The sequence below is a fragment of the Hemitrygon akajei genome, chromosome 6, assembly GCF_048418815.1.
Source record: "Hemitrygon akajei chromosome 6, sHemAka1.3, whole genome shotgun sequence".
NCBI lineage: Eukaryota > Metazoa > Chordata > Chondrichthyes > Myliobatiformes > Dasyatidae > Hemitrygon > Hemitrygon akajei.
This window is the reverse complement of record NC_133129.1, coordinates 119,905,322-119,924,721: the sequence shown is the minus strand read 5'-3', so window position 1 is coordinate 119,924,721 and position 19,400 is coordinate 119,905,322. Positions and strand designations below refer to the sequence as shown.

Genomic DNA, 19,400 nt, shown 5'->3' with positions numbered 1-19,400 from the left:
TATACTACAATTAAATTTATTCATGGTATTTAAAATTGAAAGAATATCAAAGGTATTTCAACATTATAAGTTCTCTGTTAGACCTATGAACAGAACCGTACTGGTGTAAAAGTCACAGCAGGATGTCATAAGAGAATTGGCTCCCATTGAGAAGGTAACACAAATCATCTGGAGAAAATAATAGATTTGTTTCACATTAATTACTAATACAGATAATAGGACAGAAGATCCCCAAAACTCCATCAATATGTGCATATTTTAAAATTACAGCCTGCTTAAAGCTTGCCTCAACATCTACATCAGCTCTATCAGTATGAAATTCTCGCACACCACAAAACCCATGCTAAGACTCTTCTAAGAGACTTTTGGATAGGTACATGGAGCTTAGAAAAATAGGTTATGGGTAACCCTAGTAATTTCTAAAGTAGGGACATTTAGCACAACTTTGTGGGCCGAAGGGGCTGTATTGTGCTGTAGGTTTTCTACGTTTCTAAACAGTGCTCGCTTCCCTAAACATCCTACCCGTGGCTGGTGGAAGTTCAGAAGCTTCTGTGCCTTTCTGCCTTGAGGACAAGATCAAAATATTCAATCACCATGTGTAACGGAAACTTTTTACAATCCTAGTTGATACTACATGCAGTTAAAGATAACTTGTTGCAGTCCAAACCCTATTGATGTCACTCAATCATATCCCATTTGAAAAAGTGGGATAGGAAAAATGTTCAGATTATTCAGAATCAGACTTACTACCCCTGAGATATGTTGTTAAATTTGTTGTTGCAGCAGCAGTACAGTGCAATATATACACTTATTATAAGTTAGAATCAGAAATAAATAAAGATAAATGAACAGGGCAAAAAGAGTGCATTCAAGTGGACATTCAAAAACTTGATGGTGGAAGGGAAGAAGCTAAAACTTTGAGAGTCCTCCCTGATGGTAGTAACAAGAAAAGGGCACATCCTTTATGGTGAGGGTCACTAATGATCGATGCCGCCTTTTTGTGACACTGCCTTTTGAAAATGTCCTCGATGATGGGGAGGCTAGTGCTCATGATGCAGCTGGCTGTGCACTGGAACCTCCATACAGTGGCAATGGCTCCCCACAGTACCTCTGTCAAAATGTTCTAGAGTCTTTGGTGACATCCTAAATCTCCTCAAACTCATTAATTAAGTATAGCTGTTGTGTGCCTTTTTCACAACTGCATCAATATGTTATGCACAGGATACATCTTCTGAGATACTGACATCCAGGAACTTGAAGCTGCTCACCCTTTCCATTCCCCTCAATGAGGACTGGCAACTTCCCCTTCCTGAAGTCCAAAATTAATTCTTTATTGACGAAGTTGTTATTGCAACACCACCCAACCGGCCAATCTATCTTACTCCTGTACGACTCATTACCATCTGAGATTCTGCCAACAAGTTGTATCATCGGTGAATTTATAGATGGTGTTTGAGCTATGTCTAGTCACAGTCATGAGTGCAGAGAGAGATGTGAGTTAAGCACACATCATTGAGGTCCGCCTGTGTTGACTGTCAGTGAGGAGGATATGTTATTTCCAATCTGTACTGACTCTGGTGCCTTGATGAGGAAATCAACGATCCAATTTGCAGAGAGACCATACACCATTGGGACCTAACACCTTGTGAGGATTCATTTTCTTTGAAGACAGATATCATAGGGTTGCCAGACGCTACAAGAACTTACACAGGTATAATGTTACTCTCACTTTCAAAGTATGCATAAAAGTGTTGAGCTCATCAGGCAGTGAAGCATTACAAGCATTTATGATGCTAGGTTTCTTCTTGTAGGAAGTAATGGCATGCAAACTTTGCCACAAGTGACGTGTATCTGCTTGCATTTCTAACTTTACTTGAAATTGTTGTCTTGCTCTTACTATAGCTTTCCATGCATTCCACCTGGACCTCCTGTAGAGTTCTATATCACTGACCAGTCTTGGATGCCACAGATCTAGCCGTCACTGTGAATATCCTGGTTCATCCACGGCTTCTGGTTTGGGTATGTCTAGCATGTTCTCGAAGGCACACACTTATCCACACAGGTCTTAATGAGGTTGGTCACAACTGTGGCACATTCATTCAGAATGAAGATGAATCCCTGAATATGATCAATCCACCGATTTAAAGCAATCCTGTAAGTACTCCTCCACCTCGCTTGATCATACCTTTGCAGTCCACACCACTGTTGCAGTGGTCCTCCATGGGAGTAGAAATACAGACAGGTGATTGGATGACACAGTGGGCGCTCTTAATAGTGGTTTAACATTGGCCAAGTGTGTTGGTTCTTTTGGTTCATCAGATGCTAGTTTGTCAGATACTTCAAGCTGGCCTGCGCGAAGTTCCCCGACATGATTGGGAAGGCATTGGAAAGATGCACTAACTCATGTTGGCTAATGATTAGCTCCTCCAGTGCCAGCTTGACATTATTCCACAGATCTTCAGCAATTTCCATCTTTTCTTAAAGATTTATCTCATTCAAAATATACTTTTAAATCAGGGAATATTTGAGCTAGCCTACAAGTTGCTCATGAACCATGTTTGGGGATACATCATGTTTAAGCACGAGCTTGTGGGAAGCTATGGCCAACTTTAGCTCTTGTTCGTTGTGGTGCCCTGGGGGGGAGGTGTGATAGGGAAATAAAGAAGCAAACAAGCTGAAACAAATCAGAAGAGGATTCCTTTGAAGGATCTGAGCAATGACTCAGGAAATGAAAGAAGACATGTCAGCTCATGAACAGCTGAGAGTGCAGCTAAAAGGTACAGATATAGGAAAGTTAAGGATTTCCCATGTGAAAGACTAAGAGGCAATGCTAGGGAAGGGAGGATCTAAGGAAAATGTAAGAAAAACTAACATTTTTAATATTCAGAATATTCAATGTTGGTTCCAGGATGAGAAACAGGTTGCCATGTTTGTTATATTTGCTGTAATGTTCGTTGGCAACCAGCATTACCAAATATTCAGGTTGTTGCCTATTTGCCAGTGCCAAATCACCATGTGGTAATGTTCAGCTACCCAGCAGCAGCTCTGACACACACTTTGATCAAAATGTCCGGCCTCTCAGATGACTCAACCAGGCAACACCAACTTCAGGTGACTTTTCTTAAGATATTTTATTGATGTGAAGGCCTGTCATGAAGGGAAAGGTTTCATAATTTTGGACAAACATGGAAATGGTGAAGTTATGAGCACAGAAACTGCTATTGCAAGTTTATGATAGCTTTCTGGGAGCAATGTTAGGATCAATTGCCATTCAAAATCCAAAACTGGAGGAAGCACCAGATGAAAAAAAATAATCTCAATAAATACAAACTTCGATTTACTTATCACCAGCCTGATGCTGAAACTAGTGAGTTATTCGTAGGTGCTACTTCAGAAGGCTGCAAAGCTTCAAACATTTCCACTAAATCTAAAAAATGTACTTTCACTTCCTTTCTTTTCCTTTTACAAGTACAAAGGCATGACTGACAACAAGGTAATAGCTCTGGGCTCCCTGCGCTGTGTGAAATGTAAGATGGCTTACTCATGCTCCTATTTCTGATTTCTTATGGTCTAAAGAGGTCTGGTTGAAGGACTCTTTCTTAAAAGGAGAGGTTGACAAGATTTCCAGTGTTCATAAAGGGAAATAACCAGTTCAGGGCATAGAGAGATGAATTATGGCCCGGAATCGGCATTCCTGTTCACTTAATGCTTTTTTTTGGCAGCACATGGAATAGCAATTGGGGTCTAATAGCTCCAGGGATGGATTCCATCTGGATTCCCCCCACCTTCTCATTTTTTTTCCAGTCCTAATAAAGAGTCTCAGACTAAAATGTTGTCTGTTTACTCTTTTCCATAAATGCTGCCTGGCCTGGTGAGTTTCTCTAGCATTTTATGTGTGTTGCGGGCAATAACCCTGTTTTCTACTTGCAGCTTTGACCTTTCAAAGAAAATCATTTCACATTTTTTTGGGTTGAACTCCTTTTGCCACTTCTCTGCCTAGCTCTACATCCTGTCATAACCAACAACAAATTTCTACTCTATCCACAACTCCCAACAACCTTTGTGATATCTGCAATCTTACAAACACACCCTTCCATTTCCCCATCCAAGTCATTTAAATAAAAATCACGAAGAGCAAGGGTCCCAGAATAGATCCCTGAGCAACACCACTGGTTACCAACTGACAGGCAGAACACCACTTCTACAACCACCCTCTGTCTTCTATGTACAAGCCAATTGTGTATCTACACAGCCAGGTTTCCTTGGATCCCTTGCCTCCTGACTTTCAGGAGGACCTTCTACTATAGAGAACCTTACCAAATGACTTACTAAAACCCATGTACAGCACATATACTGCTCTACCCTCATCAACATGCTTTGTTACATCATCAGAGTTCAATCGGACTCGTGGGGCTTTCATGTGTTCAATGCTTACAATTGTCTGGATACTAACAAGTCGTGAGCAGCCATCATTCATCTTGCATAGCAGGTTGCAAAATATTCTACGTTTAATTATGATTCATAAAAACAATGCAAATTAATCATGGTTTTAATTATATTCTTAAAAAATGTTTCTAATGGTCCAATGAAGAAAGTAGGACATAAAAGGAACAAGGCTCCAGGTAGAAGGACCAGGGTCGAAGATAACATGGAAACCTTGTTCATAAGGAACAATGGCAGGGTAAACTTGGTCCACAGGGGTCTTCCAAAGATTTTTTAAGGCTCCATTTCTTTCCCATTAAGGCCTGCAGCTCAAGATTGTGAGGTGAAGGGGATTGGACAATCAGCAGCAAAGTGACTGTAAGGGTGGGAGTGAGTGTAGGCCCCATGACAATAAAGTAGCTAGTGATAAGTCTGTGACAGAATGGTCCACTGTAATGGGGGTACACAAGTGTAACTATGGTATTGTGCTGACATGCTGGGGAAATGCAACCTTTGTGGGAAAGAGGCAAACTGGATTTAGCTCATGGTAGCTTTAAGGAAAAATAAGAGTAGGAATATGTGTCAATTTAATAACTCTGTCCTTCAACATGATCATAGCCTGTTTTCCACCTCAAACACAATTACTAGCCCTTTGCCCACAGGCCAAGTTCCCTCTAAGGTGTGCAATGTGTGCACGTGCATACATCTTTTGCTTTTAGTGCACAAAGGAATTTAAACTGTGCACAAAATATCGTCAGTCTCTACCTCATTGGCGTGTTAAGTATATTTCCTGATCTAAAGAAATAACATTTTCCTTTCCAGTTTCTGATGGAGACGGTGTTGACAACTTGGAGTCTGCGATGATTTGTCTGCATTTTTTAGAACTGGCTTACTTTTACTGCTTTTAATGAAGATATGATTGATTCACTATGTCAAATTCCAAAGAAACAAATGGCGTGAAGCACAACAGAACTTTTATTTTAAACAGAATGACTTAATGAAACAGTAGAAATTGCTACACAGAAAGCTCATGAGGTCAGGAACGTGTAGCTATGAAAAATATTTATGGTGTTACCTGCGTGTATTGTTACAATGCAAAAAATTTGCAAGTGAGAAGAAGGGGAGTGATACTTGGAAACATTACTTTTTAAAGCATCATTTAGCAAGCAAATCACAAATAGACAGTGTGCAAAACCTCTGGTGGGAAGATCCTTCATTACCTGCTACAGGGTTGCTACATATATTTTGTGAGAGGGTGTGTGTATACTTGTTTGGGAGACTGTATTTTGTTTGTGCATTTTAAGAAACCGTGTGGTAATAGACTTCAACATGGAAGGAAATACAACAGGCATCATGAGGTCAGGGGCACCAAGTGGGGTCAATTGCACTATTCTTATCATACTTTGTTGTTCAGTGTCTCTCCATCTTCCTCACTATTCTTACTCCCATCCCTAAAGCTTTTAGCAACTCCCCTCTGTCCACCTGATTCGAGCGTGAGCATTAATTGGCATCATACAATTGTCTAGAGGATGGTCCAACCTGATCTCACTACACAAGGCAGGTTGCAGGAACACATCAGGACATCTGGCTCCAGATCACTCAGCTCTGCAAGCTCTTTCACTGCTCTTATTTCAGTTCATATTCAGAGGCAAGCTGTTTGATCGGCCTGACTGGTTTTGCTTTGTGTTTATTTTTTCAGGGAAGAAGTTAAGGAATTAATGGTTGGGAATGTAGAGGAGCCTGCAACTGTTAGTTATAATTTTTCTTTGGTAAATAACCCAAAGTAGACAGGAAGTGGATGTTAATGTTTTTTTAGTGTTTGAGGTCAGCACTAACTTATCAGCAACCCTGCAGACCTACCACAGATTACATATGTTCTTGCTTATAACATCTTGACACATTCCTGCAGTTAAATGTCAAAGGCTATGAATCACTTGAGTGAGACACTGTGGATTGCATCTATTCACCTCATATACTTCAGTCATGTACCTACTTAAAGGAACAGTAACTTTAAAATTAAAAACAATAATAATCAAGAAGGATTGTACCAAGTCCTGTTATGATTTTGGGATGAATCCAAATCAAAAGCAGATTTATTCTTATTCACTTATACGTATCACATTAAATTAGTTGTTTTATAACGGCAGGGTTGATTAGCATCTGTTTGAAAATGGCACTTTTAATTAATTGCACCAACCAACAATTTTAAGAAAGTTGCCAGTCACTTTATTGCCTTTGGAAAGAATTTCATAACTGACAACTCAGTTGTAAATGCCAAAGAGCACGTCAATGACATGGGGCATTAGTAAAGTTGAAGGCATTTAATAAATAACCCACAGTCTTCATGAAGAATGCTGCTTCACCTGCAGGAGTTCCTCCAGTGATTTTTTGTTCTACAGTGCCAAGCCTTGCATGAATTTTGAATGTGAAAGAGTTCATGTCTCATTCTTCAGACCACTAGAGAACGTAGACAAAGTTTGCTTGCTTATTCTTGTCTTTGAGAACAATTCCTCCAATCCCAGGAGTCAATTTTAAACTTTCACTACACCACACTTAGGTAGGAAGGCATACTGATGGCCTCCAATATTTTAACAGTTTCTAAATCCTTGGTCCAAACCAGCTCCTCTTCACCACAGTTTCTTACACTCCATTACCCTTTAGGAAGTTCTGAGGGCCCACCATTTCTCCCTTGAACAGACACCCAAACAGTTACCCTTCACCAGCACACTCTTTCAACTGGTTAAAGAAAGGAACTCACATTGGCCCAGCTGTGCCTCTTCCTATGTTGGGTCTGTGACATAGCCTTTTTTCCTAAGCTTATTTGAGAACATTTCCCCATTCTTTCACTTATACATTGATGACTTCATCAGCACTGCAGTCTGCACCCATGCATAATTTCAAAATGTTTTATATTTTCTGCCAATTTCTACCATACTTTCAGTTTTGTGGTCCCTCTCAGACATTTTCCTTTCCTTCCTACACCTCCAATACTAACATGTTTTACAATCCACCAACTCCCACAGCTGCTTTGACTACTGATCCTCTCACCCTGCCTCCTATAACAAAGCCATTCCTTTCCCCCAGTTTCTTGATCTACATTGCGCTTGCTTCCTCTGCCAAAATACTATTGCATGGTTCCCTAATTCAATAAGTTGGACTCGACCTCACAATCTATCTCATTATGATCTTGCACCTCATGCCTACCTGTACTTTACTTTCTCAGTAGCTGTTGCACTTTATTCTGCATTCTGCTATTTTACTTTGTTCTGCTTCCATGCTCTTCATGTACAGCATGCAAGACAAGCTTTTCACTAAATCTCGGTACATGTGTCAATAATAAACCAATTCCAATTCAATTCAATGATAAGGCATTCCACTTTCAAATGGCCTCCTTCTTCTTTAAATTTGGCTTCCCTTCTGCCACAATGTATGGAGTTCACAAGTACATTTGCTCTCTCACCCCTCTTTCCTGGTATTCATCTTCCACCCCACCCACTTTGTAGTCAACATATTATCCTGTGCGATTTCTGTCAGCTCACAATCCCACCACTAGTTGCCAAACTACCCCCCCTCCTCTTTCTGCACTTCGTGGCACCAAGCTTTGCTTCTGTCCCCACCCACCATTTCCTGTTCCATGCACTTTCTCATGCAAAATCAACACCAGTCTATTCACCTCTTCCCTTCTTACCATCCAGGGAGTCAAGCAATCATTCCACAGGAAACAGCAATTGCATGTCCTCCAATCTTACCAGATCTTTTCTACCGTATCAAGTGTAGACTGGGTGACTGCTTCGTGAAGCACCTACTCTTAGTCAGTAGCAACGACCCTGAGTTTCTGGCCATTTTAAATCCTCACTCTACTGACCTGACTGTGGCCTCCCACACTGTTACAACAAGGATCAATGAAAACTCGAAGTTTGGCACCTTTTCTTCTGCCTGGGGTGACTGCAAATTGCTGAGCTCAATATTGAATTGCCTGGTGTCAAGTAACTCGCTCTTTCTTTCTACTTGTTTCAGGATCAGACAGTTGTGTTGCCATGCTTCTCTCTCCCCCTCCCCCCTCTCTCATTTGTATATCCTGGTCTGTTCATGATGTTGCAGTAGGCTAAACCATACAACATCTCCCACACTTCACACCATGAGTCCACCACTAGAAGGCCATGATTGCACTGAGAGGGTGCAGAATGGGACTGGAACGGTAGTGGAGGAGAACTGAGGGTCAACCTCATTGAGGTATATAAAACCATGAGGAGGATAGGCAGGGTAGAGAGCAAAATTATTTTACACATGGTGGGGTATCCCAAAAAGAGGGCAGTAGTTGGAGGGGATTGGAGGGGGTATTTTTTCCACAGAGGGTAAACACAGTCTCAAATGTGCTGTTTAAATAAGTGGCAAAGACAGAAAACTTTAAGACATTTACGAAGCATCTAGACAATTTCATAAACCACAATGACATGAAAGGCTATGGACCTCAACGGGATTAGTGTAGCTTGGTACAATCGGTGGTAAGCTGGGAGGCTTGTTTGTGTGCTCCATGATTGTACAACATACTGGCATTTTGCGTGGGATTACTGCTAATATCCAGCCTAGCAATATATATGTTGGTGTCTTCTTATGCATGCTGTTAAATTATATTTATTTACCGTAGATACTGGATTATAAGCCGCTACTTTTTCCCCACGCTTTGAACAGCTTTGAACACTGTGGCCTTTACTACGGTGCGGCTAATGCATGGTTTTTTTTCATGCCGCCAAAAACATTTTGCCTCGTAACAGTAGACCAATAAAATTGATGAGTAGTTCACAGAGGTCCAATGAAATTGTACGATAAATCAAGCGCACTTTCACAATTAAATTATTGTAAATCAGTCATTTGTACTCACCCTCATCAACCTGGAAAACACTCGAAGAAAAGCATTGTGCTGCCTTTATGGCAGTTATTTAGTTTATAATATTTTCGCTTAGTAATTCATTTGTTAGTATTTTCTAGTTAAAGTTAGAAGTGTTTTAAGTATATTTGTTTTCTGTACTACATCCCGGGATGCTATGACGTCACATCCGGTTTCGCCGCGTCTTGTGGGGAAATACCGGTTTGCGATAAACGGAAAGGTGGGGGCGAGCGCATTAGACCCGCGCGATGATGCAGCTTTTAAGTTAAAGGCGATCAATAACTTTTCCTGGTAGGCTGCAGTATATATTTTTTTACCAGTCGTTAGGAGATATTGGAATGTTGTTCGTGCACTGTTCAGTAAAAAAGTATACGCAACGTAATTTGTGTGTTACCGATACGTATGTATATTTAAAAGTAGCCGTGTTACAGGCACGGTTCGAAAAAAAGCATTTGCAATATGTATTTGTTTATGTTACCATACGGATTTAATTAAAAGTTAAAAAAATCCTCACTTGTAATACCTTTCTGTGTAAATATCTCATATTACAACGTGGGACACCTGCGGCTTAAAATCCGGTGCGGCTTGTACAAGTACAAAATTGATTTTCTTTCTAAAATTAGAGCCTGCGGCTTTTAATCAGGTGCGCTCTGTAGTACGGAATCTACGGTAATTTATAACACACAGGTGACAGATAATCATTATCATTTGAATAGAAATATTAAACAGCCACCTAAATGGCAAGTAATCCAGTGCAATACCTATAGTGGTGGAAAGTTAATCAAGTTATGATTCCGATACTAGTTCTTGGTCTTACCTTGACTGTGGTGGAAATTTCTTCTATTCCCTTGGAAGCAGCATCTTGGACAATTGGTGTAACAAGGCCATAGTCCGTAGCAACAGCTACTGAAATGTCAACAGAGCTGAGCTGACAAGGTCCCTCAATGCTCCAGGTGGAATTCACATTTGGCATTTGCTTTAAAAGCATTTCATTGAGTAAAAAGTAAAGGGGAGGAGGAAGCAAAAATACACAGTTGTCAGAGAGAACTGCTGTGCAGATACAGACAAAAACAGAGACAATTGCCCTCAATCGATTCCTTTGTAATGGTGCCAAGTGCAGATTCTATGAATTAATGTTAATTCTGTATATTCAATTTAGTATACTTTGGCCTCATTTCTAACCACTTAGTTGAGAAGTCTGCTTTAACTACTGCCGCCATCTGCAACTGCTAAAGGATATTTCCTACCAGAATCTGCTTAGGTCTATTGCAAAAGGCCCAGTTTCCCACATTTGATTGTAGAGTTACATATGTTGTACTAGGAATGATTGAAGAGAATATACTATATGTTTACACTTTGTAAATCACATGCATCCACGTGTCGACAGAGGTACAGTATTGCAAGTGATATTCTGAAATTTTATTTAGAGGAACTTGCTCATTGCTACGTCTTTCCTTTTGAATTCTATACCTTATGTAGTAAGTATAAGAACTCATTTCTTATTAATTCTATCAACTTGAAATGCTGTGGACAAAATTCATCTGACTTGTTGGCACTAATAAGATAAGCACAGAGCAGCTGAGGGTCATACCTTCCTAGATTCAATTCCATTGAAGTCAAAAGACCACATTTTTGGAGGGGCCAGCTTTTAGTGGGGACTGAGGCGGTTGAGTGCACTGATATTAGTGGAAATTGGTGGCAGTAGAACTTGAGGAAGACAGCACATGGATTCATGGTGTGGTTGGGGTGGCGGGAGAAACAGCAACGTGAGTGTGAAAATAGACAGCAACAAAACCAATGCTTAGTTTTGTTGTCTCCTTTCTTCCATCTCTCCATAACCCTTTATACACTGTTTTACTATACCTTGCTCAGTTTCACATCTCTTGCTTTATCCCTTTTTCAAAATTTTTAGTAATCTTTCCTTGGCTTTTAAAATCCTTTCAACTTCACTATTTATTTTTAAACATACAAGCTCTAATTCTATTCTGGTCCCTTTTTAAGCACAGTTGGATTATTCTTCCTGTGGTGTCTTTACTTCTCAATTAAATGTATATTTGTAAAGAAATATGAAAATTTCCTTTTAATGTCTATTGCTGCTTATATTGAATTTAATTTTCCAATATACCTTAGCAAACTATTCCTCTTACCTATGTAATCTATTTAAGTCTAAAATTTTAATTTCTTACTTAAGTTTGTCATTCTTAAACAGTATGTGAGAGACTTTTACATTACAATCACCCTCCTACAGTGCATCCCTTTTGATGGGTGTTTAAATAAATCCTGTCTTATCATACATGATCAGATCTAAAGCAATCTGTTCTCCGGTTGTGTCAAATGCATTCCAAAAATTAGTCATCACGACTGACACTTTAAGACGATTTACGTATTATAAATGTCACAAGGATCTTGTTTGATTTTAACATTTCTTCTTTTATTGACAAAGCTGTAACATTACTTGTCAGATTACTTTATTTTGATATCTTCCTTTAGTTTTGCATCTTCATTGAATTTTCATGAAGGGTTTGAATGAAGAGAGATGAGGCTGGTACAGGCAAGCAGCACTGAACTAACTTTCTTGAATGGCAGAGCAAGGTTGAGGGGATGGATAAGCTTTTCCTGCTGCACTTTCACATCTACACAGAATACCGTCACAGGAAAGCAGCATCCATCATCAAGGACCCCCACTATCCAGGCCATAATTTCTTCTTGTTGCTACCATCAGGAAGGTGGAACAGGAACCCCAGGACCCACACCACCAGGTTCATGAACAGTTATTACCCTTTAGGCTATCAGATTTTTGAACCTGAGGGTATAACTATCTTTCAAGGATTCTTCATTGCATGTTCTTGATTTTTACTGCTTATTTATTTATCATTATTATTTCTTCTTTTTGTATTTGCAGTTTGTCATCTTTTGCATATTGGACGGGAACGGTCATTCCTTGGTTCTATTGTGTTTCTTGTATTTACTATAAATGCCTACAAGAAAATTAATCTCAGGGTTGTCACATATGTACTTTGATAATAAATTGACTTCGAACATAAACTTTGAATTTTTTTATCTTCTTCCTTTTATTTAAATAGTTGCACGCAAGTAGTGGAGATGCATGTACCTGGGGGTTCAGGTCTTGATGGGTGAGAAATCAAAGTATCTGTCACCACACTCCGTTTCTAATGTCATGAGACTGAGTCCAATCTTTATGTAACCCATAAGTAGACAGGGGAATCATGGGGGTAGGGCATATGAATATGTAGTGAATATATAGACAATCTGCATGCATAAGTGATTAGTTTAATTGAGTACAATTAAAGTCATTAGTTCAGCATAACATCGTGGGAAAGAAGAAGAAAGCCCTTAACTTTCTGGAGTCATCACTACGGTGTCATGACAGCATTTCTTTTTTTTTACAAGGCTGAGTTGCTAGCTCGACGCTCAACCCAGCACAGATAGAAAGTGTGCAAGGGAGCCGGCTGGATTCGAACTCGGGAGCCTTCACTCCAAAGTCCGGCGCTGATGCCATTATGCCACCAGCCGGCCATAACATCGTGGGATGAAGGGCGTATTCTTGTGCTGTACAGTTCTATGTTAATTAGATCCAGAACCAGGTCAAACAAACAGGAACATGTGATCTCATTGATTGTAGGGCACACCTAGATAGCAACTGAGAAAGCAAGTTTCTTTTCAACCATTTTATCCCTAATCATTTCTGAGTGACAATATATTTAAATTAAGATAAATGTTTTCATATTTTCCACATATTAGTACAAAGTATAGCAGTTTTTAAATGTTATTGAATGGCAGGGACATTTAAACTGCAATCGCATCTTTGTCTACTGACAAAGCCTGTCTGGGTGTTTGGAGAGGGGGGGGGCATCTGCACCATGTCACATGAAGCCGGGTCACTACATAGCCAGAAATGCAGAGGAACAGTGAGATCAGTCCTGTACATCTGCCTGCGGTTAGTGTGGGCATGTCGGGATCATGGCCAAAATGATTCCTGGGGATGGGCTGAGTTCAACAGAATATGGTCCCTTATCTATTTTTGTGTAAGTATTTGGAGGTTAAATTTTCTAAAGTTTGCATTACATCAGTTAACTAACTTAGCCTTTCTCACCCAGACTGTACTGAATTTAGTGGCTATCCTCTCACTTCATTGATTAGTAATACCAGCTCCTCCAAGTCCTGAATGTTAACATTTAATATTTAGGACTCTTTAGAGATCCCTTTGAACATGAATGTTAAAATACATATCATTCAAAACGATTAAAGATCAAATGATTGGAAAGAAATGTGTCTTCCCATTTTTGGTCTGCTATTACATCAGGCAAACATCTACTCTGTTTTGGGTTTCTCCATATGTTTGTCATTTCTGGTTGAAGATTCATATAGTGACATTTTATATATGGCATATTTAAGGAAAGCCAAAAAAAGCTACAATGATTTGTAAAACCTATCCTGTCTAGAGCCATCTGCTTTCTTTGGAGACCTGGAATGAGACACACTAATTATTGCAATAGTTCACTGATGCAATCTTCCTCAGGGCACAGTTGTAGCTTTTATTTGTAATTGGGCTTTAACATCCATACCACAATGCTTATTTCTTTGGTTGGCACATTCTGCCTTTCAGGACTAATAGAAATTCCTGGAGGAGATGACTACAGTCAGAATCAGGAAACCCATACTGCATGGAGAAGATGCTGCAAACCCGTATAAGGTTAGGCAGCAATGGCTGGCAGAGAGAAAGGAAAGGGAATAGGCTGGTTGGTTTGTCTGGAGCGGCGGGGGTGAACAGGAGATCTGATAGAGGTTTATAAGGTTATGCAAGACATAGATAAAGTAGGCAAGGACTATCTGTTTCCCATGATTGAAATGCCCAATTCTAGAGGGCATACATTGAAGGTGAGAGGGCGTAGGTTCAAAGGGGCCGTTCGAAGTAAGTTTTTTCCTGAGAGAGTGGTGGATGCTTCGAATGCCCTGCCTAGTACGGTGGTAGAGGCAAATACATTAAAGGCTTTTAAGAGATGTTTAGATAAGCACATGGATGTGAGATGTGAGGAAGATGGAGGGATATAGACATGGTGTAGGTAGGAGAGATTAGTATTTAAGTGTTTTTGATTTACTTTTTAGCTGGTTCGGCACAACACTGCATTGAAGGGCCTCTTCCTGAGCTGTACTCTTCTATGTAAACATTCCAGGTCAAGCTCCACCAGTGTTCTTCAGCTTTGACAACTCAATTCTTCCCACAGATGCACACACAATTTTGTGCTTACAGCATTTCTTCCTCATGTTTAATATTTTGTTTTAAAATTCATTTAGGAATTTATAGATTCCTCACACAGCACTAGTACTTTAATCCCGCCTCTCCTTTTCATGACAGATTAGCACAACTAATCAACTTTGTTCACTACATACATTTACAGGTATTAGGAATGTGTTGTGGTGTACATGAAACAACAAGCACATCAACAATTATAAAGAATAAAGAATTATATAAAAATAAAATTAGGGGTTAAAGTGGACATGGGATAAAATGTGCATAAGTACATAAATATCTGCATGTTTTTACAATGTAAACAGTAATATAAAAAGTAGTTTAAAGTGTTTACTGTCTTAACTGCAGCTCAGTCCTGACTCCAATACTAATTGTGTGGAGACTTCATGTTCTCCCTATGACAGCAATTTCCTCCCGGTGCTTCAGTTTCCTTCCACATCCCGAGGATGCGAGGACCCGGAGGTTAACTGGCCACTGTAAATTCCCCCTAGTGTGTAATGGAGCTGTAGAATCTGGGGGAGCTGATGGGAAAGCAGGGAGAACACGCTACAGTAAAGATCTGTAGGGGAATGGAATTGCTCTGTAAGCAGACATAGACTCAATAGGCTGCAATGGCTCCTTCTATACTGCAAAGGAATATGGAAAAAGAAGGCTGCTTAAGTTAAATCTCTCACCCTATGCAGTGCCTTGTAAGAGCATTCAGCCCGCAATGTTTTGTTCATATAAATTAATATTACAACCAGGGAATTTGATCAATTTAAGTGAGAATTTTTATTTGTGAATCACATGCTCCTTTTTCACAGTGGAGCCCCAAAAGAGGGAAAATTGTAAAGGATAAAAAATTAAAAATCCAAAACCTGAAATATCAGCAGTTCAAAGTATTCATCCCTCTTTGCTCAGTACTTAGTTGAGCCACCTCTCGTGATTATTACAGTCTTTTTAGAAAATTCTCTATCAGCTTTGCACAAAGTGATGGAGTAAGATTTGCCCATTCCTCCTTGGAAAATTGCTCAAGCTGTGTGCTAGGTTAGTTGGGGAGCGGTGATGGACAACAATCTAGTGGTCTTACAAAAGATATTTGATCAGGTTAAAGTCAGGATTCTCTGGACTACTCAAGGACACCAATTTTCTTCATTTGAAGCCACTCTGTGGTTGCTCTGGCAGTATGCTTAGGGCCACTGTCCTGCTGAAAGTTGAATTTCCTCCCCACTTTAAACTTTCTGGCAGAGGTTAGCAGGTTTTAATCTAGGATCTCTCTGTATTTAGCTGCATTCATCTTTCCATCAATCCTAGCTAGATTTTCAGTCCCTACTGCTGCCCATCAATCCTAACCAGATTTCTAGTCCTTACTGCGGAAAACCATCTCCACAGCATGATGCTACATCCACCATATTTTACAGTAGGGATGGCATTAACTGGCTGATGTGCAGTATGAGAGTTATGCCACACATACCGCTTAAGAGATTGACCAAAAAATTCTACATTAGTCTTATTCAACCACAAGACCTTCTTCCACATCTTTTACAGTATCTTCTAAGTCAGAGGATCCCTACCTGGGGTCCATGAATCCCTCAGTTAATGGTAGAGGTCAATGACATATAAAAGAACTCCTGTCCTAAGTGAAACTTTGCGAAGTCTTTACAGGCAAGGATATGCTTTTTTTTTAGCTATGGCTTCTTCCTTGCCACTCTTCCATTAATACCCTTTTTGTGCAATGCCTTAAGAGATTGTGGAGCCATGAACTTTGTCTCCAGTTGCAGCCACTGACTTCTGCTGCTCACTCAGGGTGACCTGACAACACAGTACCCTCTCTTACAAGTGCCATTTCTACTGAAGCGACTGGAGGGGCAGCCTGACTTAGGCAGCGTGGCTCTGGTTTCATATTTCTTCCACTTTTTTTATGATGGTATTGTACCCTTACCCATATTTGTGTTTCTCTATCATCATTTCCCTGACTCGCCTTGAATGCTCTTTTGTCTTCGTTTTAGTTTGTTGAAAATCTATCATACAGGTAGACCTTACGAGAGAGAGTATTTATTCAGGCGATCCTCCAATTTTCGATATCAACAAATTGGGTGAGTTGGTAAAGTAATACTGTATATTGCATCTGAGGAAAGTTAGCATAGTAATTACAAAGGGGGTGTATACTTATACAGCCTCACAATTTTGGTTTTAAATTTTTTGTAATTTTAGAATCTTTCTTTTGATTTGACATGATACACTATGTTTTGCAGATTAGCTAAAATACCCTACTTTAATATATTTTAAATTTTGAAAATGAGACAGTACAATGTGAAAATAGTTGTGGGGCTGAATACTTTTCCAAGGCACTGTATCATTCGGTTTTTTTTGGAGCTCACTTACTTTCAGTGTGACAGCAGCTGCCTTGATAATGAAATCATTCACAGAGACCTTGATGTCATCTAGAAGAAAAAAACAGTGAAATCAATGAGAATGGAGAGATTTACTTTGACGGAGACGCAGCTTTTCATTAATGCAGTGCTTGAAAAAGGACATTGGAATGCTAATGTCTGCACAGATCCCTACTCTGTTGCTGCAAATGGTGTCCAGGCAGATGTGACACTCCTTTAGCTTTCTGAGAATCAAGGGCATTAGTGTATTAAAGATTCCATACAATAACTGAGCTTCAAGCTGTGGCTAATGTTACAGTGAATGAAGGCACGTGTTCTTTTTCAATTCCATTTATATCACACAGTATTTTTAAAAATGCATTTACTGTGAAAAAAGTATTTTCAGAGGCTTCAAAATCAATTATAAAAACATTCCATAATTTAGATTGCCATTGGGTGGTCAGGATACACCAAAAATAGCATCTGTTGCTTTTTGTGGCATTGTAAAAGCAAAATACTGCAGATGCCGGAAGCTTCAGCAGGTCCAGCATCACTTGTGGGGAGAGGGAATGATTCAGGTCACTGGCCTTTTTAAATGGGAGATTAGATGGTACAAGGTGAATGTGGTTAGTGATGGGACAAATAATGGAGGAGGTGTAAGTGCTAGGAGGAAGTGGATGTGGAATAATTGTCTAAAATTACTAGAGGAACCAGGCGTTCTAATTATCTTATATTGTTTAACTTGATGGCACATTTAGAAGGCTGAAATGTGCCTAGCCAGAAAATGAGGTGCTGTCACTAAGGCTGAATGGAGCTTTGTGGAAATATACAGGAGGCTGAGATCAGAGATGCCAGAGCCAGAGAAGGACTGAAGGACAGGTAAATGTGAGCTCAAGGTCACAATGCAGATTGAATGCAAGTGCTTTGGAAAGGAGTCAGTTGATGAATGCTTCTTAATTAAATTGTAAATCCATGCTCTTACATTAGTGCAAAGCTAGAATTATAATAACACAGACACTAGTTCTACAGCAGGGTGTCTACTGACTTGCTATCATATACAGTGGGCTGCGTGGTCCTCGATCTAGCCTACTGCCTGCCCACAGATAGTCAAAGAAATTAAGGCAGGAATAAGAATTATGAAGAATAATAAAGATAATTAAAAGACATTAATATACAAACAAGCAAATAAAGGAATTAACTTTAAGTAAAATAAGTTACCTCTCCACAGTGTCAATACATTCTGTGTGGAACAAGCTTCCAGTAGAAGTGGTATAGGCAGGTTTGATATTGTCATTTAAAGTAAAATTGGATAGGTATATGGACAGGAAAGGAATGGAGGGTTATGGGTTGAGTGCAGGTTGGTGGGACTCGGTGAGAGTAAGCGTTCGGCACGGACTAGAAGGGCCGAGATGGCCTGTTTCTGTGCTGTAATTGTTATATGGTTATATAACAGCCCTCATTGCAAGATACTGCCCCACTGCTGGATAGAATGGAGAGTTCAGCAGTAGAACAGATGGTCAGAAATGCTGGCATTGTCCCTTTAGTTTATCAAAACCATGAGTCAGCTTTCTGAGGCTGGTTAGAGTTAACATTGGATATTGTGTCCTTGTGCTCTACATACACAAGCCTGGGCAGTATGATTTAGAGAGCAAGCAGCTGTTGCCCAATTAGCAAGCTCTCCCTCACCACACACTGATGAACCCAAAGGAATGGCAGAGACCCATACAGTTTGGTACCAGCAGCATCACAGGAATTGCCAGACAGCAATAAACTCAACTTAGGACTGCCTTAGGGACTCCATCTCCAGATTTTTCCCTCAGGGTTTACTCCCAAAGCCTTCTCCATAAGTAGGTATAGCAGCAAGGCAGCGAAGTTTTGAGATCAGATTTCTCCGTCTCTGAGATGAGCAGCCAACCACAATTGACGAGCTCCAGTTGCCCAAAGTGACTGTTTTAAGGTACCAATGACCTGCCTTTGCCCTGTCTCTTCAGTAGAAACTGTTCCGCTGGGCTTAGTAGCTAGGATACACATGAAGTTTGGGAGCCAGACGTGGCTGTCAGAGGCTATTTGAGGTGCACACCATTTAATAGGTAGTGGAATTTGTCCCCATAACCAGCCCTGGCTATTACAGCTTTATTCACCCAATAAAGCCATCATACTTGTCTTCAAACCTTATAAAACTGGGAAAAATTCTGGTTTAAACGGTAGACCTCAAGAAACTTGCAAGCAGTGCATGGGAGAAGTTACATCCAGAAATAACAAAAATGTGGTGGAGGCTTTGGACTGATAATAGGAAGCTAACAAAGTGGAAAGAAACAATCTGAATTTAGACTTTAAAGATCAATTCAGGGTTGAACGGAGTGATTTAAGGGCTGTTTATTTTGAACTGTGTATGCAATCCCCATTTCAGGCTTAATCTACAGTTTGAATTTGAAAAGAAATCATTGACCAAGTGCACTCTAGTCTA

General features: G+C 39.9%; 1 protein-coding gene across 2 annotated transcripts in view; it reads right to left on the bottom strand.

Moving 5' to 3' along the window:
* Positions 1-19,400, bottom strand: part of pdhx (pyruvate dehydrogenase complex component X) — a 231,935-nt gene that overhangs the window by 32,686 nt on the left and 179,849 nt on the right. For both annotated transcript variants that reach the window (XM_073049131.1, XM_073049130.1), the window contains exons 8-9: positions 16,947-17,005; positions 10,128-10,286 (exon numbers count right to left, since the gene is read on the bottom strand). In XM_073049131.1, coding sequence (XP_072905232.1) covers positions 10,128-10,286; positions 16,947-17,005 — 218 coding nt within the window. The remainder of the gene's footprint in view (positions 1-10,127; positions 10,287-16,946; positions 17,006-19,400) is intronic.